Source organism: Capra hircus, chromosome 28, assembly GCF_001704415.2.
Source record: "Capra hircus breed San Clemente chromosome 28, ASM170441v1, whole genome shotgun sequence".
NCBI classification, from domain to species: Eukaryota; Metazoa; Chordata; class Mammalia; order Artiodactyla; family Bovidae; genus Capra; species Capra hircus.
The window spans coordinates 16,140,202-16,163,144 of NC_030835.1; the positions used below are offsets into that span (position 1 = coordinate 16,140,202).

The 22,943-nt window shown below is 41.8% G+C and overlaps 2 protein-coding genes across 21 annotated transcripts in view; both read left to right on the forward strand.

Moving 5' to 3' along the window:
* USP54 (ubiquitin specific peptidase 54) overlaps positions 1-16,955 on the forward strand; it is a 129,155-nt gene extending 112,200 nt beyond the window's left edge. For 7 of the 13 annotated variants that reach the window (XM_005699208.3, XM_018042202.1, XM_013975606.2 and 4 more), the window contains 4 exons: positions 9,684-9,802; positions 10,116-10,256; positions 13,784-13,970; positions 15,654-16,213. In XM_005699208.3, the coding sequence (XP_005699265.2) occupies positions 9,684-9,802; positions 10,116-10,256; positions 13,784-13,970; positions 15,654-16,213 (1,007 nt within the window). Of the gene's footprint in view, positions 1-9,683; positions 9,803-10,115; positions 10,257-13,783; positions 13,971-15,653 lie in introns of all 13 variants that reach the window. The other 6 variants (XM_018042206.1, XM_018042207.1, XM_018042204.1 and 3 more) reach the window with 3 other exon arrangements.
* The window catches only part of PPP3CB (protein phosphatase 3 catalytic subunit beta), a 47,369-nt gene continuing 43,388 nt past the window's right edge, over positions 18,963-22,943 (forward strand). For 4 of the 8 annotated variants that reach the window (XM_018042303.1, XM_018042308.1, XM_018042304.1 and 1 more), the window contains exon 1: positions 19,050-19,182. In XM_018042303.1, coding sequence (XP_017897792.1) covers positions 19,098-19,182 — 85 coding nt within the window. In that variant the 5' untranslated portion in view covers positions 19,050-19,097. Of the gene's footprint in view, positions 19,183-22,943 lie in introns of all 8 variants that reach the window. The other 4 variants (XM_018042305.1, XM_018042309.1, XM_018042307.1 and 1 more) reach the window with 2 other exon arrangements.

Sequence of the window (22,943 nt, forward strand, 5' to 3'; positions counted from 1 at the left end):
CTAGTCGAGGCTATGGTTTTTCCAGTGGTCATGTATGGATGTGAGAGTTGGACTGTGAAGAAAGCTGAGCGCCAAAGAATTGATGCTTGTGAACTGTGGTGTTGGAGAAGACTCTTGAGAGTCCCTTGGACTGGAAGGACCAGTCCATTTTAAGGGATATCAGTCCTGGGTGTTCTTTGGAAGGAATGATGCTAAAGCTGAAGCTCCAATACTTTGGCCACCTCATGCAAAGAGTTGACTCATTGGAAAAGACTCTGATGCTGGGAGGGATTGGGGGCAGGAGGAGAAGGGGACGACAGAGGATGAGATGGCTGGATGGCATCACTGACTCGATGGACATGAGTTTGAGTGAACTCCAGGAGTTGGTGATGGACATGGAGGCCTAGCATGCTGTGATTCATGGGGTCGCAAAGAGTTGGACATGACTGAGCGACTGAACTGAACTGAACTGAAAGTAAGAAAAATCACTGATAACCCCACTTAGTAATTTCATGAGTTTACTTCTGGCTTTGGGTTGTGTCCCAGCCCTGGTTGATATACTTTTTAAAAGAATTGAAGTATAGTTGATTTACAGAGTTGTATTAGTTTTAGGTATATAGTATTCAGCAGAGTGATTCAGTTCATATATTAATATATATAGTATATATGTGCATATATATATATGCATGCATGCTTGCTTAGTTATGTCCGACTCTTTGTGACTCCTTGGACTATAGCCCGCCAGGCTCCCCTGTCCATGGAATTTTTCAGATAAGAATATTGGAGTGAGTTGCCATTTCTTCCTCCAGGGGATCCTCCTGACCCAGGAATGAAACCTGCTTCTACACTGCAGGCTGATTCTTTACTGCTGAGCCACTGTATACATATGTATGTTAATATATATACATATATGTATGTGTATTGTTTTTCAGATTTTTTTCCAAAATGGGCTATTACAAAATATTGACTATTACCTGTGCTATGCAATAGGTCCTTGTTTATATATTTTCTATATAGTAGTATATATATGTTAATCCCAAACTCCCAGTTTATCCCTTCCCCTCTTTCCTCTTTGATAACCAAAAGTTTGGTTTCTATGTCTGTGAGTCAATTTCTGTTTTATAAATAAGTTCATTTGTATCATCATTTTAGATTCCACGTATGTGAAAGTGAAAGTCACTCAGTTGTGTCTGACTCTGCGACCCGTGGACTAGTCCACGGAATTCTCCAGGCCAGAATACTGGAGTGGGTAGCCTTTCCCTTCTCCAGGGATCTTCCCAACTCAGGGATCGAACCTGGGTCTCCCGCATTACGGGCAGATTCTTTACCGCCTGAGCCACAAGGGAAGCCCAGATTCCACGTATAAGTGATGTATATTTGTCTTTCTCTGATTCACTTCACTTAATATAATCTATAGGTCCAGCCATGTTGCTGCTGGTTTTGTTTTTTATGCATATATACTATATATTTGTATTGTTTTTATCAAAAGTAGAATCATTGTAAAATATGGATACAGTTTAGTCCCATGATTTTCTTATATCCATAATCATTTTCCCTCTGGAAAAAACTACTTTTAATGACTATAATATGCTTCACATGAATGTACCATAATATATTCAACCATTCTACTCTGGTTAAATACTTACTTCCAATTTTTTGTTAATATAGCACTGTGATGAGTATCTTTATACTTAAGAGTTTGGCCACGTTTCTGATAAACTCCTTAGAATAAACTCTTAGAAGGATAATAACTAGTTGAAAGTTTTAAACTTAAAAAAATCTCTTGATACATGCTGGCAAACTCAGGAAGATTATACTTCTGAAGGCAGTATGAAAGCATACCTGCTGCTGCTGCTGCTGCTAAGTCGCTTCAGTCGTGTCCGACTCTGTGTGACCCCATAGACGGCAGCCCACCAGGCTCCCCCGTCCCTGGGATTCTCCAGGCATACCTACCAACCATTAATTTGTACTTGATAGTGAAAGAAAACTGATTTTTAAGATCCATTTGATGAATCAGTCCTAAAAATAACTTGTCAAACCAAAGTAGGCTGTATTTTGGTTAGTCTCTTTTAAGTCGAGTCTTTCAGAACTGACATGACAAAATGAAGAGATCAGTGGAAGTGAGAAGTAGATGAAGGAAGGAAATCGAGGAGGAAAATGCTGGTTAGGGTCCATATATGATAGAATATATCTTTAGGGGAGTCCTCTTTTATTGGAAAGCATTTATTAAGCACCAAATTCCTTTCTTCCTCCAGATTTGTATCTATAGTTGATAAGTAATACTACAAGTTTAAGGTATACATTGTGATGGTTGATACATGTGTATGTTGCAAAGTTTTCCCACAATAAAGGTAGTGAACAAAACCATCACCATACCTAATTACTGTTGTGTGTGTGTGTGTGGTGAGAATATTTAACTAAGATCTACTATCTTAGCAACTTTCAGGTATATAATAACACAACATAGTTAACTATAGTCACCATGCTATACATTAGGATTCTCAGAACTTATTCATCTTATAATTGGAAATGTGTACCCTTTGACCAATATCTCTATATTTCCCCTAACCTCGAGCTCTTGGCAACTATCATTGCATTCTGTTTCTATGAGTTTAATTCTTTTAAGACCCCACATATAAGTGTGATCATATGTTTTTTGTCTTTCTCTGACTTACTACTTAAACAAAAAAGCTTTATTGATATATAATTTACATATTGGACAGCTCACCTATTTAAAGTGTACAGTTCAGTGGTTTTTTAGTATATTCATAGCCATCCACCCTTCACCACCATCAGTTTTAAAGTGTTTTTTCAGTACCCTAAAAAGGTGTCAGTAAACCTCTAATCCATCTAGTCAAGGCTATGGTTTTTCCAGTGGGCATGTGTGGATATGAGAGTTGCACTGTGAAGAAAGCTGAGCGCTGAAGAATTGATGCTTTTGAACTGTGGTATTGGAGAAGACTCTTGAGAGTCCCTTGGACTGCAAGGAGATCCAACCTGGGTGTTCATCCTAAAGGAGTTCTCCTAAAGGAGATCAGTCCTGGGTGTTCATTGGAAGGACAGATGCTGAAGCTAAAACTCCAATACTTTGGCCACCTGATGCAAAGAACAGATTTATTAGAAAAGACCCTGATGCTGGGCAAGATTGAAGGCAGGAGGAGAAGGGGACGACAGAGGATGAGATGGTTGGATAACATTACTGACTCAATGGACATGAGTTTCAGCAAGCCCTGGGAGATTGTGAAGGACAGGAAAGCCTGGCGTGCCGCAGTCCATGGGGTCGCAAAGAGTCGGACACAACTGAGCGATTGAACAACAATAAAGTATTATGATCACCCCCTTTGTACTTATCACTGACTTCCATGGTGATTATCTTGGCCAATTATCAACATGTGGCTTATTTTCATTTAGCAACCCTCCTCCCCTTTCCCTTCCCCCACTGGATTTTTTTTTTCTTCTTTTTTTTGCCTATGCTGGGTCTTTATTGCTGCAGGGGCTTTTATTTAGTTGCAGTGCCCAGGTTTCTCATTGTGGTAACTTCTCTTGTTACAGCGTGTGAGCTATAGGGTGGGCAGGGTTCAGTAGTTGCGGGTCCCAGGCTCTAGGGCACAGACTCAATTGTTGTGGTGCACGGGCTTAGTTGCTCAGCAGTATGTGGGATCTTCCTGGATCAGAGAGTGAATCTGTGTCCCCTGCAATGGCAGATGGATTCTTCACCACTGAGCCACCAGGGAAGCCCCCTTTAAAAGCCGAACTATGATACTATTATGCCTAAAAAATTAGCAATAATTTCTTAATATAATATAGTAGAAATTATATAATATAGTAACTAGCCAGTATTCATTTTTTCCAGTTGTATACTCTATAGTATAGTATTACTATACTATACTACAGTATATGTAACTAGCCAGTTTTCATTTTTTTCTAGTTTTCCCACAAACGTCTTTTCACAGTTGTTCATCTCTAGGTTCTGTCTGACTGTTTGCATCCAGTGCACTGCAGCATGCCAGGCTTCCCTGTCCTTCACTATCTCCCAGAGTTTACTCAAACCCATGTTCATTAAGTCGGTGATGCCATCCAACCATCTCATCCTCTGTTGTCCCCTTCTCCTCCTGCCTTCAGTCTTTCCCAGCATCAGGGTCTTTTTTAATGAGTCTGCTCTTCACATCAGGTGGCCAAAGTATTGGAGCTTCAGTTTCAGCATCAGTCCTTCCAATGAACATTCAGGACTGATTTCCTTTAGGATTGACTGGTTTAGTCTCCTTGCTATCCAAGGGACTCTCAAGAGTATTCTCCAACACCACAATTTGAAAGCATCAATTCTTTGGTGCTCAGCCTTCTTTATGGTCCAACTCTGACATCCATATATGACTGATGGAAAAGCCATAGCTTTGACTAGACACACCTTTGTCAGCAAAGTCACGTCTCTGCTTTTTAACACACTCTCTAGGTTTGTCATAGCTTTCCTTCCAAGGAGCTAATGTCTTTTAATTTTGTGGCTGCAGTCACCATCTGCAGTGGTTTTGGAGCCCAAGAAAATAAAATCTGTCACTGTTTCCACCTTTTTCCCCATCTGTTTGCCATGAAGTGATGGAACCAGATGCCATGATCTTAGTTTTCTGAATGTTGAGTTTTAAGCCAGCTTTTCCACTCTTCTTTCAACCTCATCAAGAAGCTCTCAGTTCCTCGTCACTTTCTACCATTAAAGTGGTATCATCTGCATATCTGAGGTTGTTGGTATTTGTCCCAGCAATCTTGATTCCAGCCTGTGATTCATCCAGCCTGGCATTTCACATGAGGTACTCTGCATATGTTATAATAAGCAGGGTGACAATATACAGCCTTGATGTACTCCTTGCCCAGTTTTGAACCAGTCACTTGTTCCATATCCGGTTCTAACTGTTGCTTCTTGACCCACACACAGGTTTCTCAGGAGACAAGTAACATGTTCTGGTATTTACACCTCTTTAAGAATTCTCCACAGTCTATTGTGATCTACACAGTTAAAAGGCTTTAGTGTAGTCAATGAAGCAGATTTTTTTGAAATTCCCTTGCTTTTTCTATGATCCAACAGATGTTGACAATTTGATCTCTGGTTCCTCTTCCTTTTCTAAATCTAGCTTGTACATCCGGAAGTTCTTGGTTCACAAGCTACTGAAGCCTAGCTTGAAGGATTTTGAGTGCTACCTTGCCAGCATCTGAAATGAGCATGATTGTATGGTAGTTTGAATAATCTTTGGCTTTGCCCTTCTTTGGAATTGGGATGAAAACTGACCTTTTCCAGTCCTGTGGCCAATGCTGAGTTTACCAAATTTGCTGACATATTGAGTATTGCACTTTAACAGAATCATCTTTTAGCATTTTAAATAGCTCAACTGGAATTCTATCACCTCCTCTAGCTTTGTTCATAGTAATGCTTCCTAAGGCGCACTCCAGAATGTCTGGCTTTAGGTAAGTAACCACACTATCGTGGTTATCCGGGTCATTAAGACTTCTCTTGTATGGTTCTTCTGTGTGTTCTTGCCACCTCTTTTTAACCTATTCTGCTTCTTTTAGGTCCTTGCCATTCTGTCCTTTATTTTGCCCATCTTTGCATGAAATGTTCCCTTGGTATCTCCAGTTTTCTGGAGAAGATCTGTAGTCTTTTCCATTCTATTGTTTTCCTCTATTTCTTTGCATTGTTCATTTAAGAAGTCCTTCTTACCTCTCCTTGCTGTTCTCTGGAACTCTGCCTTCAGTTGGGGATATCTTTCCCTTTCTCCCTTGCCTTTCGCTGCTCTTTTCTCAGCTATTTATAAAGTCTCTTCAGACAACCACTTAGCCTTCTTGAATTTATTTGAGATGATTTTGGTCACTGCCTCCTATACAGTGTTATGAACCTCTGTTCATAGTTCTTCAGGTACTCTGTCTGCTAGATCTAAGCCCTTGAATCTGTTTTATCACCTCCAGTTTATAACCATAAGGGATTTGCTTTAGGTAATACCTGAATGACCTAGTGGTTTCCCCTACGTTCTTCAGTTTAAGTCTGAATTTTGCAGTAAGGAGCTTGTGATGTGAGGCACAGTCAACTCCAGGTCTTATTTTTGCTGACTGTATAGAGCTTCTCCATCTATAGCTGCAAAGAATTATAATCAGTCTGATTTTGATATTGACCATCTGGTGATATCCATGTGTAGAGTCATCTCTTGTATTGTTGGAAGAGAGTGTTTGTTATGACCAGTGCTTCTCCTGACAGAGCTCTGTTAGCCTTTGCCCTGGTTCATTTTGTATTCTACGGCCACACTTGCCTGTTCTTCCAGGTATCATTTGACTTCCTACTTTTGCATTCCAATCCCCTGTGATGTAAAGGACATCTTTTTGATATTACTGCTAGAAGGTCTTGTAGGTCTTCACAGAACCATTCAACTTCACCTTCTTCGGCATTAGTGGTTGGGCATAGACTTTGATTACTATGATGTTGAATGATATGCCTTGAAATGAACTGAGATCATTCCGTCATTCTTGAGATTGCACCCAAGAACTGCTTTTTGGTCTCTTTTGTTGACTTTGAGGGCTACTCCATTTCTTCTAAGGGATTCTTGCCCACAATAGTATATACAATGGTCATCTGAATTAAATTCATCCATTCCTTTCCATTTTAGTTCACTGATTTTTAAGATGTCAATGTTTACTCTTGCTATCTCCTGCTTGACCACATCCAGTTTACCTTGATTCATGGACCTAATATTCCAGGTTCTTTTGCAATATTGTTCTTTACAGCATTAGTCTTTACAACTTTTCACTACCAGACACATCCACAACTGGGTGTCATTCCCTCTTTGGCCCAGCCTCTTCATTCTTTCTGGAGCTTTCTCTCTGCTTCTTCCTAGTACCTTATTGGACACCTTCTGACCTGGAAGGCTCATCTTCCGGTTTCATAATCTTTTTGCCTTCTCATGCTGTTCATGGGGTTCTAGAGGCAAGAATCGGAGAAGGCAATGGCAACCCACTCCAGTACTCTTGCCTGGAAAATCCCATGGACGGAGGAGCCTGGTGGGCTGCAGTGCATGGTGTCTCGAAGAGTCAGACACGACTGAGTGACTTCACTTTCACTTTTTGCTTTCATGCATTGGAGAGGGAAATGGCAACCCACTCCAGTGTTCTTGCCCGGAGAATCCCAGGGATGGCAGAGCCTGGTGGGTTGCTGTCTGTGGGGTCGCACAGAGTCTGACATGACTGAAGCGACTTAGCAGCAGCAGCAGCAACAGAGGCAAGAATACTGGAGTGGTTTGCCATTGCCTCCTCCTATGGACCACGTTTTATCAGAACTCTCCACTATGACCTGTCCATCTTGGGTGGCTCTGCACAGCATGGCTCATACCTTCATTGTGTTATTATGCAGACCCCTTCGCTATGACAAGGCTGTGATCCATGAAGGGGCACCTTAATTCTGCTTTCTGTCAAAGCCGGAAGTGCCCTCAACAGTACCCCTTTACGGAGGCCACCTTCACCTCTGTTTAAATGACTTTAAAGGAATCAGTGTCTACTCTCTTCAGGAGATTCCAGTGGCTACCTCGTTCGCTAGATAGGAATCACATTTGATTAGAGCAATTCCAAATTCTAGATTCTTAGATTGCCAGGCTTATGGAGAAGTTCCTATTAAGGTCACTTGGTTGAAAGATGAAGCAAAAGTGTCTGCAGATAAGCAGATCCAGGTTCTGTCCAACAGCTCTTATTATATATCAGTGAAGCAGAAGGCAAGTAAGGAGTTCAGTCTGATGAAGGATTTTATTAGTGCTTGGCCATGAATAACATGGAGCCATTCTTAGTCAAAAAGCTCATCTTAACCTTATCAGTGTGCTCCTGGGCTTCCCAGGTGGCTCAGTGGTAAAGAATCAGCCTGCCAGTGCGAGGGACACAGGAGACAGGGGTTTGATCCTTGGGTTGGGAAGATCTCCTAGAAGAGGAAATGACAACCCCCTCCAGTATTCTTGACTGGAGAATCCCATGGATAGAGGAGCCTGGTGGGCTACAGTCCATGGGGTCACAAAGAGTCGTACACGATTGAGCAACTGAGCAAACTCTAACCATTACAGCTATAGTTCTTAAATCTGACTGCCCGTCACAGTCACTGAAGAAATGGCTTAAAAAAAAAAAGAGAGGAATAATTTCATATAAATGGGATCATAACATACCTGATGTTTTTATTATAGAAAATTTCTCTCTCCTTTCCTTAAATCAGTCCCTACTGTCTACCCCTGCCCTCAACCTTCTCAGACAATAATCTATTGGGCATATATCTGTATTTTTCTGTTCATGTAATCCTATGCAAATGTATATATATCATGTTTTTTTCTTGGGGATTATTTTACAGATTTCTTTTAACTCAGTACTTGAAAATACTTGAAAATTCCTCAAAGTCATCTAGTTTAATTCAATTCCTTTTTTTTTTTTAGTGGCTGAACAGTATTTGATATTGAGGATACTATAAAGTATTTAGCCATTCTGCTGTAGATAGGCATTACTTTATTTCTAGTTATTAGCAAAACAATGCCACAATAAACTAATATTTTTGCTTCTTATTCTCAAGAGGGTAAGAAAGTAAATATACTTTCAATCTTAATGGTTATCTCTAGATTGCTTATTAGGAAGAATATAATATTTCACAATTCTTCTAACAATGTTTAAGGCTATTCTCCCACATTCTTTATGGAAATCTCTTAAAAATAATATTCCCAGGCTCTAACCAGAAAGATTCTGATTTAGTATGTCCGTGGAGAGATACACAAAGCTGTATTTTTAAAAAGTTCTAGATAAATCAGAGGTAGTATTGGAACCACTGCATTTAAGCACAAGAAAATATTAAAAATAACTGGCCTTTTAGCGTAGTATCAGCAATATCATGCTTTAGCTAGGTACACATATTAGAATCAAAATATCAAATCAAGATGTGAATTGGCAATAGACATATATATCAAATGTAGGTCAAGGGTGTGTGCACTTTCAGAAGGCTTAATTAGTTGTATTGGAGCAAGCCCCTTGGGAGTCACATATCCAGTTTGGAGCAGCTCATCTCTTCACAGTCTCACAAGGTTTTTAGGAAGAGATAAACATTTAGAATTTGTTTAGAATGTAAGTGATTAGAGAGATGCTAATGAGGAAGTAAAAGACCACACTACACATATAAAATGTTGAAGAGCTTCTGCTCATAGTATATAATTGGAAGTGAAAATCCAAAGACTTGAGTTTTAATCCTGATTAAACTACTTACTACTTGTCAGACTCTGGAACTTATTTTCCTGTTTTGTAAAAGGAGGTGGTTTAATATAAGGTTACTATGATAATTTCCTAACTAGACTGGAGACAACATTTCCCTTGTCACTGCAGATGCTCTAGAGAATTACTGTGTCAGGTAACTTCCTCTGTATCTACTATAAGTCTTGGACCCAAATCTGACAGCAGCAAAGCTGATTATATTTACTATTTAGCTATGTGTCCACAGAGCCCCTTCTCTAGGGCCTGTGTTTGAGATCCCTATGGCCTATGGGAAGCTATCCACATTCTGAACTCCTGTTTCTACATTCTAGGAATCCATCCTCCATTGAATTCATAGATGAATATTTGTTATTTAATGAAGCAAAAACTGCAGAGTTTTGTGTTGCAGGCTGAGTGCAGACTCTGGGAGAAGAGATGGGTTCAACTTATGTTTATGTTTTCCTCCTCAGGCTCTGCAGATGTTGTAGGGAGGAGGTTGCACTCAGCCCCTGGCCTTGGTCTCTCAAAGACCCCAACAGCAGAAATGGAGCACAGTCTCCATGAAGCCAACGCAGTATCTGCTTCTCAGGTAGCCACCTCAGGTTCTATAGTTCTGGGCATGGGGTGGTGTGTTAGGAAAGAATTATGGAGAGATATGGGTGGTGGGGTTGGTGATAAGGCAGGGCATAGGAATGTGGGGCTATTAGAAGAGAACAAGATCTATGATTGGGCTTCTTTTGAGTGAGAGGAGGTTGCCACATGGCTACTACCTTATATCTAATTCAGATCTCTACTAGTGAGTCTTACTTACCCTATTCTCTCCCATATCCCTCGGGACAGAGTCTGTGGGAAAACCGCAGGTCTGATGTTACATGTCTGCCTGTGTGTCTGTGTGTTTGAAGGCCGCACCTTGCCAAGGCCCCAGCAGGGAGTGTGGGGAGGATGATCAGTATGGTGCAGAGAACTTTCGGCGCATCTCACGCAGTCTCAGTGGCACCGTTGTCTCAGAGAGGGAGGAGGTCCCAGTCTCTTCCCACAGTTTTGTAAGTAGAATCAGGGTCTGTCTATTTAGAGCATCTTCTTTCTCTTGCTAGGTAAAAATACACTGCAGTGAAGGGGCAAGAGAAATGGAAGGTTGTAATTTGGGGAAAGCCATGTGCACTCAGCAAAAATGAGGACACGTAATCATTATTTTTTTGGTCACACATTCACTTGGAGCCCAGAAGAATGTTCTTTCCCTGTAGCAGTTCTGGAGGGTGTAATGTTGGCTTCCTCAGGATGAGAAGTGTCCCAGAAGCCTTGAGAGGAGTCTCTGAGGAGCCATGACTGCTGGCTGGGTCAGAATCCATTGCACTAATCAAAGGAAAAAGAAGAGATGGGATGACGTATTGTTTTGCCTGTTCTTCCCCATCCTAGAAAATGACCGATTGGGGTCCAGTGGGTTTTCAAGCTGAAATGAAGCATATGCATTGGGAGCAGAAGGAAAATGATTTAAAGTCCTCATCTTTGGGGCTTTTCATATAGAATTAATGCAGTAATCTATAGATGAAAGGTCCAGGGATATCCAAGTCAGCAGAGATCAGCAAACTCAAATAGTTTCAGTGGTTGGATTTCTAAAATGTGCCTTTTGAGAATTTCATACACTTGCCTGAGGCAACTTGAGATTTTATTACAGTATAGGTCAGGATATAAAGCACCAGTAGTACACTGAAGCTTGCTCACCATGTCAGTTTCATAAAAATTTTAAAAAACAGGTCTTAAATATGTGGTATAAAAATAGAAAAGTACAAAAAAGAAAACTAAGTCTTTTCCACCAGTTCTTCAGATCCAGTTTCTTTCCCAGTGACTGCCCAAGAGGTAGTCATTTTTTCCAGTTTATTGTCATAAATTTATAAATAGCTCTGAACAGTTGGCCACTCTTTTTGGAAAAGGTGGTCTTTTCTGCCCAGCGTTTGTTCTCATATACCTTTAATGGCAAATTGTTACTTTGCTAGGAGAGTTGGCTTCCTTTTGGCCTGAGTTCTGTATCATTCACTTATACATTGATTCATTCTTTTAAACAAATGCTTTCTGAGCTTATCTTCTAGGTATTGTGCCGAAAAATGGGGTTGAGTGAGCTAGATGCACTCCCTGCTCTCTTGACTTTACAGTCTACTGGAGGAGGCAGATAAACAATTATAATATAAATATGATAGGATTTAATGCTATGGAAGCAAAATAGGGGAATTCCAGGCTTGAGGAATCAGGGAAGTCTTCCTGGAGAATTAAAATGAATGTAGCAGATAAAGGGGACTGAAGCAGATATTAACTGAGTTTTAAAAAGCTTCTTGGTATGGTATGATTAGAGTCTGGCAAGGGATAAATGGAGAATGTTGACAAGTGAGACTGTTAAGACTGTAAGCAAGGGTCATATCATGAACCATAGTAAGGAGTTTGGGAGGATAGAGAGATGTAGACACATTGGAGAGTCAACTAGGAAATTAAAATGTTTGGTGCCTACTTGCCTGGACATGGGGAAAAGAGAATCGAGGATGATATCTAGGAATTGTGGGTTGTTAATGATAATATTTGAGGGAAGAGAAGCAGGAATATATTTGGAGGGAGAGATATGTGCAAATTTGGGTGTATTAAGCTTAAGTTGAGATAGATATCTGGTAGGCTTTTGATTCTGAGACATATAAACTTAAAATTGAGATTTGAGAATCATAGCCACTGAAAAGAGGAAGAGAATTGCAAAAAGAGGGGAAAAAAAAACCAGGACGTATCTCTGAAGAGAATCAGATTTAAGGTTCTTCTTTTGAAGAACCCCAAAAGGAGACTTGGTAAGAGGCTATAGGGATGGAAGGGGACCCAGTGAAGAAGGGTGTCTTTCTTTTGGTGACGGTGTCACATGCAGAGAGGACTGGCATCTGGTCCTTAGGCTACTTGGTAAATGCCTACCATGTGCCAGGCCGTGTTAGGTGCTATGAGCGCACACTGCTGAAACAACACAAAGTATCTTATAATCTCAAAAAAGAAACAAGATACACTGGCATATAGATTATTTTATTTAATATATTATTTATTAAGTGCCTATAATAATCCTCCAGGAGCTGTTCAAGGTTATGGGGATACTGGAGTGAAAAGAAATGTATTCTAGTAGGAGAGAAAAGACATTAAGCAAGTAAACCCCAGACAATGTGTGATAAAGAATAAAACACAGCAAGAGGCTAAGGAGTAAAGAGGTAATAGTGGTTATTCTCAGGGCTGTTTTTTTTGATAGAGTAGTGAGGAAAAGCAGCTCTAAGAAAGTAACATGTGATGAGAGACCTCAGTGATATGAAGGTGTAAGCCACGGGAAGAGCATTCCCAGTAACAGAAACACAAAGTGTAAAGGCCCTAAGGTGGGGTAAGCTTCGTATGTTTGAAGAACATTAAGAAGGTTGGCGTCTAAAAGGCACAGGAATGGTAGGAGATAAAGTGAGAAAGATCAGCTTTGCCATATCACACAGAACTTGCAGGCCACACTAAAGGAGGCAGTGGGCTGGAGATAGGAAGCACTAAATTGGAGGCTGCTGCAGTGGTCTAGTTGAATTTAAATATAAAACCTGTAGGTAGAAATGACAGTATATGGCATAGGCAACTAATGGAATTGTGGATGAAAAGTGCAAAATCAAGGACAGTGTCAATATTTTGAGTCTAGGTGACTTAAGAAAATACGGTACCAGAAGGAGGAGTTGGGGAGAATGTTGGTTCAGTTTTGGACATGTTCATATCTCTTACATTAAAAAACATATTTCTGAGACTTTGCCACATAAGTGAATGACAAATGAAGAACAAAGTAGGTCATAAGCAACAGTGGGTACAGACTTAACAGGCACCACCAAAATGGAGACTGGAGTGTAGCAGTAACAGGAGAGATGGAATAGAGAGTTTCTGACTGTACATTTAGGGAGATATTAGTTCCCAATATCTGACTGTACATTTAGGGAGATATTAGTTCCCAATATTTAGAGTGAGTGTAGAATTTTTCAGTCTTTTTGGTTTTCTGAATTTCCCTCTCATTTCTTTTCTATTTTAAATTTTTATTAATTTTTTTAGAGGCTTCTGTTATTTTTTTTTTTTTTAATCCACATCACACAACTTGCAGGATCTTAGTCCCCTGACCAGGGATTGAACCTTGGCAGTGAAAGCTTGTAGTCCTTACCACTGGATAGCCAGGGAATTTCCCTCTTGCCTATTTTTAAATTTCTATCTCATTCTCTAATTTTAATAGTAGCATTAAGGACTTTGCTAAAGACCTTGATGTTAGGATTGGGAAAGTGAGGGTTATGAGGAAGACATATTAAGAGAAGAGAACTGTACTTTGGTGTCTTAAGTTCATACTGGAGGATGTTTCATAGTCAGGATGTTTCCTAGAGGGGCTGATGGGAAGAGTGTCGAGTAAATTGGGTCCATCTCTAGATTAAGCAACGTTTGTACTCTAGTTCCTTCCATATCCCCCTGCTTCCCTCACTGTGTTTACCCAACCATAGCCTGCTGTGTGTTAATCCTCATCTCTATGTTTTTTTTTGTCTTGTCTCATTGTAAGGATTCATCAAGCGTGAGGAAAAAGCCTTTGGAAACCCGGCATCGTTGTTCCAGCTCCTCTTCCCTCCCTGTCATCCATGACCCTCCTGTATTTCTCCTTGGTCCCCAACTCTACCCACCCCAACCACAGTTCCTGTCCCCAGATGTCTTGATGCCCAGCATGGCAGGGGAGCCCCATAGACCCCCAGGTAACTCTCCCCCAATCTAATATTATGTGCTGGAATGTAGTACTTTTCCAGGGACCGGGAAGAATCAAATCAGTGCATCTGTTGGGGGGTGGGGAAGGGGAAGGAGGGTCCCAAGGTGGAGTTGTAAAGGGAAATGAATTATTGCTTTAAAGATCAAGCATTGATCTTGATGAATCATGACTGAATCATTTCTTGGGCAACATGGGGTCTAGACCAGAGCTCCCAGAATCTAACTACTCATGAAAATGAACTGCTTCAGTTGTGATAGGATATGATTTTAAGTGACCCAGGGAATTAGTACCCAGTCTTTAGGATCCCCCAGAACAGGAAATATCATCTCTATCAGCTGTTTTTCTCTCCTTTTATCCCAAGTCTCAGTTGAGGGATGGACTAGGAGGGTGAGTAGTGAATGGCAGACTTGGAAAGATCCTATGCACAGAATACCCATGCCATGCATAGAGACCCAGACAGTCCTGGGGAAGGTGGGCAGCATCCTTCTGGCTTTCCTTGACCCTCCACAGCAAGATTTGTTCCATTTTTCCCCTCATGGACCAAATCTACAGTTTAAGGCAGTGGTTCTTAATGAGAAAGGGTAGGTGCCAGTGGCATCTGGTGGGTAGAAAGACTAGGGATGCTGCTAAACATTTAGCAATGCACAGAGAAGTTTCCTTGCACACCCCTACCCTACTCCTAAGACAAAGAATGATCAGCCCCAATTATCAGTAGTGCCAAAGTTGAGAAACCTGTCTATGGGTATAAATCCCCAGGGAAAAGGATCTTCTTAGAACTGAGTAGTACTGTTGATATTTGTGTCCACATTTTAGGGAGCTTTGGATAAGCAGGCCTTCTGGATAAATGGACTTCTAATTACTCAGTGGAGCTGCCAGGTCACCAGCATCCTTTGAGAGTTACTAGAAGTATCTGATCAGTAAGGCAGCATTTATTGCAACTTGTTCTGCACCAAATACTACAGTAAATACATGGGAGAAAGAAGGCAGTTCTCTGCTCTTAAAGAGCTCAAAGTTTCAGTAATCAGGTGTATGTATATATATATATATATATATATATATATATATGTATAGTACAGCTATTGATGGAATTTAAAAATTAAAAATGAGAAGTACTGTTTAGAAGTGACGTTTGGAAAATTAGTTATTTTGCTTCTTTTAAGTAAAGGAATCAATGTATTGAAAAGGCATTCTACATTATGTATGTGGGAGCAGTGCAAACAAAAGCAGAAATCTTGGAGAATGAACACAAATGTAAGCAGACACAGTTCACCTGGAGTGAAAGTACTGTGTTAAAAAAAACTGAGTGATGTTTTGGAGTGGTGACTCTAAGGAGTAAAATTATCACAGAGAACATATATTTGGAATATCAGAGAGCCATTCATGTATGTGTGTTTGTGTCTGTCTTTTGGAGGACAGATTATAATGCAGTGAGATAGGAGTGTGCAACATCCAGGAGACTGTTTAATTTACACAGATTGGCAGTGACTTGATTTTAGTGTATATTAAGAATTTTTAAAAATGAAATTAAAAGCAAAGCTAGGTTCCTTCTTTCCCTTATTTGTATGTTCTTAAAGAGGTGAGGAGTTGGAAGGAACAGCCAGGAATGGTCCTCTGGGAAGGATAATGGTTTTACTGAAGATACTCAATCTTTGGGTTTCTTTTCTCTCCCCAGGAACTTCGAGGAGTGTCCAGCAGTTTCTGGCTATGTGTGACAGGGGTGAAACTTCCGAAGGGGTCAAGTACACAGGAAGGACTTTGAACTACCGGAGTCTCCCCCATCGTTCCAGAACAGATGCCTCCCGGGGACCATGGTCAGAGGCCAACCAGCATATTGGGGCCAGATTCCTGACTACTCCAGGGTGCAAGCCTCAGCTAACCCACACTGCCACACTACCAGAAAGACACCAGGACCTTCAGGTTCCTCATGCTCAGTCCTGGGGGGATCTTTTCCATTCACCCTCCCACCCTCCTGTTGTTCACCCTGTGTCGCCGCCACCAAGCAGTCTTTGTGTACCCCTGAGGTCAGCTTGGAATTCAGGTCCTGTTCCAGGGTTTCGAGCCCCTGGTCCTCGAAGAGTAGACATGCCCCCAGATGATGACTGGAGGCAAAGCAGTTATGCCCTGCCGTCTAGGCATAGGAGGACGGGGAGAGAGGAGTTTCTGTTTGTCCTAGCAGATGCCCCTGGCAGAGAACAGGTCAGGGCTAGAGCCCTGCAGCACAGCAGGTGGTAAGGGTTACCCATTTCCTCTCCTGGAGCCACAGCTTTCTCTGTTAAACTGTACTGCAGCAGAGTTGGCACCCTGCATCCCTGCCAAGGTTGTGCAAGTTTATCTCAATACAGAGTTGGCAATTTCTCCCAGGGGTGCCAGGAACCCCTAAGGAGACCTGGCTCTTTGAGGGACTATTTGAAACTTCAATTTCCATTCACCTAGCAAAAGGAAGCAGCTGCTGTTTAGGGTTTTATTTGATCCACTTTAAAGATGAATCCATGTTACTCTGGACACTAGCCATTCCTTAGGATCTTAGGGTCACCATTTTATTCTTGAATACTCTAAGCCCTCATATTCTGTTCCCTGTTATATTACCAACTTCTGTGCTTTGTTTTATCCACCTATCCCTATTATCCGATCCTCTGTCTTCTCCATCCCTCATCCTTGGAGGGACATGTAGCCCTGTAGTCTTGGTCCTGACCACATCATTCAGGCTAGCCCACCTGCCCAGACTGTCAGCCTTCCCTCAGCCCCCAAACCTTAGGCCTAGAATGTGGGACTACCAACATAACATTTACTCTTCGGAACAAATGGGAGTCAGGCACACTAACATACCCTCCTGTCCTCAGCAGCACAGCCATTACTGCCACCTGCTCAGTCGCCGCTGTAAACCCTCAGAGTCAGCTGAACTATTTTAGGGCCAAACATACTGTTTTTTGTAAAGTATTTTTCATTAATAAATCTATAAGATAGTTCTATTTAATTCCTTGTCATTTGTCTATTTGATTCCTTTTGTATTTTCTTGCTCTTTTGTATTGGGCTGGGGAAGCAAGAAATACCAATTCCCAGTGGCCTGGGGCTCAGTATATGGATTTTGACTGAGTGAAAGTGAGGAGCCAAAGAGGAGTTGAAGACTGGTTGAAGGGTATGTATTCAAGGTAGGAGTCAATGAGTCCTAATATGGAGTGACTTTCCTTGTTTTTATTGCTGCTAGTACATTTTCTATCCCTTTCCTGCCAAGAGGCACTCAACACATTACATACTTTCTCCTTCCCCCCTCAGGGAGATTTTCTGGGATTCAGACTCCTCTTAGAAACTCACTCCTGATCTAGGTACCCGTTGTGCCCTCCCTCTACAAGTTTATCATGTGCCTCTTATCCCTTCCTTTGTCTCTTCATATGGCTGCCCCTTGCCTTCCCTCCAGAATTATATGGCACTTCCATGTAAGAATGGAGAAGGAAAAGGCAACCTACTCCAGTACTCTTGCCTAGAAAATCCCATGGACAGAGGAGCCTGGTGTCCATGGGGTCTCAAAGAGACGGACAAGACTGAGTGACTTCACTTTCACTTTCCATGTAAGAAAGATCCATTTTCACTCCTTCCTCACTCGAAAATTCATCTCCCTCTAAAAAATAATATGTAAGCTCCCTTAGCAAACATTACTAACTGGGCATTTCTCTTTTCTTAGATTATTCCAGCTCTGAGGATCATTAAGATTGACAGGTCAAGAGGTAGAGAGGTGGTGTTTGAGTCCTTTGGACTATTGCTTGCCTAATTATCACCATCTGTTATGAACAGATTCTGAGCACATGTAGTATTGAGCAGGAGGATGGGCAGGCATTTCTAACCCTATCCTACTTGAATCCTATGCCATCAAGATATATAGACGTGGGACTTCCCTTGCAGTCCCATGGTGAAGACTCCGCGCTTCCACTGCATGGGGCACAGGTTTGATCTCTGGTTGGGGAACTGAGATCTGACATACCTCTCAGTGCAGCAAAAATAAAAAAAAAGATATATAGATCTTAGGATATTCTGATCCCTGCTACTGATCCAGCACCTCTGCTGGTGTCAACACATCAGTTCAGTTCAGTTCAGTTCAGTCGCTCAGTCGTGTCCGACTCTGCGACCCCATGAATCACAGCACGCCAGGCCTCCCTGTCCATCAACTCCTGGAGTTCACTCAGACTCCTGTCAGTCGAGTCGGTGATGCCATCCAGCCATCTCATCCTCTGTCATCCTCTTCTAATAATTATTGATTGAACAATCATTTCTTGTCCCACTACTCCCTTCCTTTTGAGTGTACATCTCTTTAAAGTTTCCGTAGAAAACCTGGGCCCACATTCTACCGTAGAGGTATTTCTTATGAGGAGCTAATTTCCAAGTCCCTATTGCCTTCGAAATCTCTCTTTTCTCAGTGAATCAAGAGGGAGGCTGTGTCCTTTTCAGGTGAATTTCGTAGACTCTTTGAACATCTCAGTGACAAAACCCTTCCTTTCCTCTTACCTGTTTTGATTCTGAACCCTTGGAGCCTAGTCCGCTGTACCTGCATTCTTTGTGCTTTCAGACTCTTGACAATCCCAGGCTCTAAACACAAGGGCCAGATTCTCTCTCAAACTACATTCTGAACCGTTGCTTCGCTCTAGAACCTACAACGCTTCCTCTAGTTCTGTCAGTTACCGACCGAAGTACCCGAATCTGACAGTCAAATTGTTATACTTTTTTTTTTTCTCTATTTGCGGGAGATTCTTAGGTTGGGTCACATCTCTCCATCTTTTAGGAGCTCCATGAAAGCCGGTGTCGTGTTCCCTAGCACTCATTCACCGCAGGAACTAGCTACAGACGAATCATCTCTCCTCACTCTCTTTTATTTCTGCTTGCCCAGAATTTTAAGCTGATCCCTTGGCATGGTCTTGTTTCTCTCCTAGCTTCAGTAATTTTGCTCAAGTCCCTAGAGCCTGCTCCGCCCCCGCCCCCGCAAGCGCGGTGCATGCCGGTCTTAGCCCCTCTGTAGGGAAAGAGGGTCCGCCATGTTCCCCGGCGGCGCCGCCGCTTGGCTCTGGTAGCCGCCGCCCCCGCCCCCAGCCCCGCCCGGCCCAGCGCCTAGCCGAGCCCCGGGCCCAGCATGGCCGCCCCGGAGCCGGCCCGGGCTGCACCGCCCCCACCCCCGCCCCCGCCGCCCCCTCCCGGGGCTGACCGCGTCGTCAAAGGTGAGAGGTGGACGAAGCCCTGGGGGCCTGGCCTGATGAGATAGCTGTGTGAGGGCGGGCGGGAGACCGTCCCCTCCGGAGCGGGCCCGGAAGGGCGGGCGAGTGACTGGCTGCCTCACTTGGGGAGTGGCCCCTGGGCGGGCCCCTGCTGGGCTGGGCTGAGTCGGTGGCAGCGGCTCCGAGGTCTCTCGCTTGCCTTCGGGCCGGGGCAGAGGTTTCGTTCTGTAGGTCTCCTAGCCGGAGGGGTGAGGCTGCTAGTCGCGGTGAGCCTCTTTCTTTTCCTGCCCGCCCTGTCAAAGCGGCCCAGAGGTCGCGATTAGCTTCCTGCACCGCGACAGCTGCACGCCTGGCTTGCCGGGGCGAATGGAGGGGCTCTCAGACCTTCAGCCACGCGGGGTTGGGCGATGAGCAGTCAGAAATCACCTCGCCTTTGGCCCACGCCTGCTCCCCAGTGACAGCCGTCCGCCCTATTCGCGCCTAGTTAATGCCAGCCGCAGGGGTTCGCGCTCGGCCTTCAGGTGTCACCCCGCGCGGAAATTGGGGGAACTGTATGGGATTGGACAAGGGTGCAGGGATAAGCCAGAATTTGGGGGCCCCGGGTTTAAGTGCATAAAAGATGAAAAAAAGACAGTAAAAAAAAAAAAAAGATCTTCGGCGATAGGAAGAAGCATTTACTTAGAACCGGCAACACTGGTCAGAGGGCAGGAGGGGTTAGCCCTCCCGTGCATGCAAACACCTACACACTCCCCCTAGAAGAAAAAATTAAATATTTCTCAGCTGGTGCAGAATTTATGATTGTTTAACTACAACAGGTCATAACATTAATTTGAAATAGAGAAATTGAAGGCTAATTTAGAATTGCTTAAGATTTCCATGCTCTCTGGGAGAGCCCATCAACTTCAAACACTGTTGTGGAGGTGAAGAACATAATTTGAAATGATTTTTCTTTATCATGTAGCTTGGTCAATAAATTGAAATCATTTTAGAATAAAGTTTTCTTTATTGTATCACATTTATTTTTGAAAGAGAGATATTTCTTTTATTTGTTTTATTTATTTCATTCAACTTCTCAAACATGCTGGCATAATGTTTAAACACTGTTAGCCCAGTTTTGGAAATCTGACTAGACATGTTTCCATTAAAATATTTAAAAACAAGAAAAACTTTTTGTTTTGTGGTTTTTAATTTATCAATTCTAGCCTCCTTTAATGATAATACTAATTTGTATCTAGATTTATGTAGACAATTTTAAAAGCTTAATTGTGTATATATTCGGGCCAGGCATCAGTTGAAGAAAGCTTTTATAGAATCCTTGTCCCAAGAAGTCTTTTGAAAAAGAGAAAGAAAAATGATCGGCAGTTCAGACATGCATGCTATTGTAAAATCTTGAAGTTTTGTTGGGTTGGAAATAGGAGACATGAGCTGCCTGTTAATTTTTTGACAGTATACCTGTGCTGTCTGTTAATTTCCCCTGGCACTTTTCACCCTACTATTAGATGGGACAACCAGTCACATTTCTGAACAGTAAGTTTGTGCTATACTTAAACGCTTGTGAATCTTCTTGTTTTTTGACATTTATATGGTAATGTTTCCCTTGTACTTCTTTAATACAGTAAAAATAAGATTCCAGACATAGGGCATATTCCTTAGGGGTGGATTGTGAATACAAGACATAGTCATATTTGCAGTTTATTGGTAGGAAATAAAAGTCATTTGATTTAGGTAAATGGGAGTTTGTTGATATAGAAAATCATAGTAGAACTCGTGGATATAAGATACCATGTACTTAGTAGTATGCTCTTCAAGACAACTTTCATTTCTTTATGGTATTTGTTAGCTAGTTGGAATGGCAGATATGGATCACATGCTTTAGAGATAGTGTGCAATAGACTGGTTTGTGCTGCTCCAGGAGTTTCTAGCTTCCTTGGAATTTACTGGGAAATTTACCTTTCATTGTAGAAATCTTTTATATTTCATTTTCAAGCTTCTTTCTTGCCTTCCTCAGTAATTGTAGTATAATGTTTCATTTGATGACAAAGAACACCAGTTCGCTGAAGCTATATAACCACCGTGCTAATTCAACTTAAGTGTAACTTGTTACAAATCTAGATTTAAGTCTAATATGTGGTGGTTTTGCACCATTTCATAGTGGTAAGGTTATAGAGACCATCGTTGGCATTGAATATAGTGTTTTACTCCCTGAAACTTTCCCTGTTATCTCAGATTTTATGCTCTTACATTTCTAGCCAAGAGGCCTGTATTTTATGGTCATAGCTTTTGAAGGGGAATAGGTCTTCTGTGTTTCGTATCAAATGCCTGAATTTCACGTTATGTGAAGTTTGAGATCTTGGAATATGGTAGGTGATTCATGTATAAAGTATCTATTCACTGAAATTATTAGTGGTAATTCCGTATCCCTGATTATGTGTGATTAGGTTTCCTGGTTAAGACAGTTCTGGGCCTGCTCCAGTTTCTGGCTCTGGTCAAATTCATTTGTTTAAAAGTTGGTGGAGCCCAAGTGGTTTAGGTGAGATAGTATGCCCTCTTAAATATTTTCTTTTTTTTTTTTTTTCTCTTAACTATTTTCTGTCAAGCATTTTTTATCTTTAGCTAAGATAGTAAGTTGGCAATAAGAAAATAGAAACAAACTAGGAAAAACAGTTAATTTTTCCTAGTGCCTTTTTGCCACATCAGCAAAACTGGTGTGTGTAGTTAAAGCATAAAACCCTGAATTTATTTATATTGTTCTTCCTCCTCCCCCTGAAATTTACTTGACCTGAAATGTCCAGGTCTTTTTTCTTTTTTCCCTCAGATACTTTTAAAATGTACTTTTTGCTGTATAGATGAGGTCCCAGATTTGTAAAACTAGATTTTCCCTTGAAATTAATAAATCTGTTACACTTAATGCAAAAATTCACCTTTATTGCTTACATTGCATTGTCCATTTTGTGTACATGTTTATTTTAGCACACACAGTGCTACTCATTTTCTTTTGCATTCAGCATGTTTTATTCCCTAGGTTTTATTATCCTTATCTCTTAAATTATCAGACTTTCAGATTGAACCAAAATGTGTGTGTTGTAAGTTTTTTACCTGTTAATATCTAATGATTCATTTAGGTCCTGTTGCCTGCTCCTCTGCTCAAAAATCAGAGGTTGTTTGGCTAACGTGTTTTCCAGTAACTTAGCTTTAATAGGATTGCTTATTTTCATTACAGATTTTTAGATGACCCACATAGGTCTTGGAGTCACATAGCTACTTCAAGTGTGCGTGTGTGTGTGCGCGCGCACGCTAATTCTAGTTCATTATGATTGCTTGTTTGTTTTTGAATAATTTTATTTATCTATTTATGGCTGTGCTGGGTCTTTGTTGCTGTGTTTTCTGTTTTCTGGTTGCAGAGAGCAGGGGCTACTGTCTAGTTGTAGTACGAGAGCTTCTCATTGTAGTGGCGTCTCGTTGCAGAGCATGGACTGTAGGGCGTGTGGGCTCAATAGTTGCTGCGCCCAGGTTCTAGAGGACAGGCTCAGTAGTTGTGGCGCATGGGCTTAGTTACTCCATGGCATGTGGGATCTTCTCAGAAGAGGGCTTGAACAAGTGTCTCCTGCAATGAGAGACAGATTCTTTACCACTGAGTCATAGGGAAGCCCTGAAAGTGAAGTCGCTCAGTCGTGTCCGACTCTTTGCAACCCGTGGACTATAGCCCACCAAGCTCCTCTGTCCATGGGATTCTCCAGGCAAGAATACTGGAATGGATTGCCATT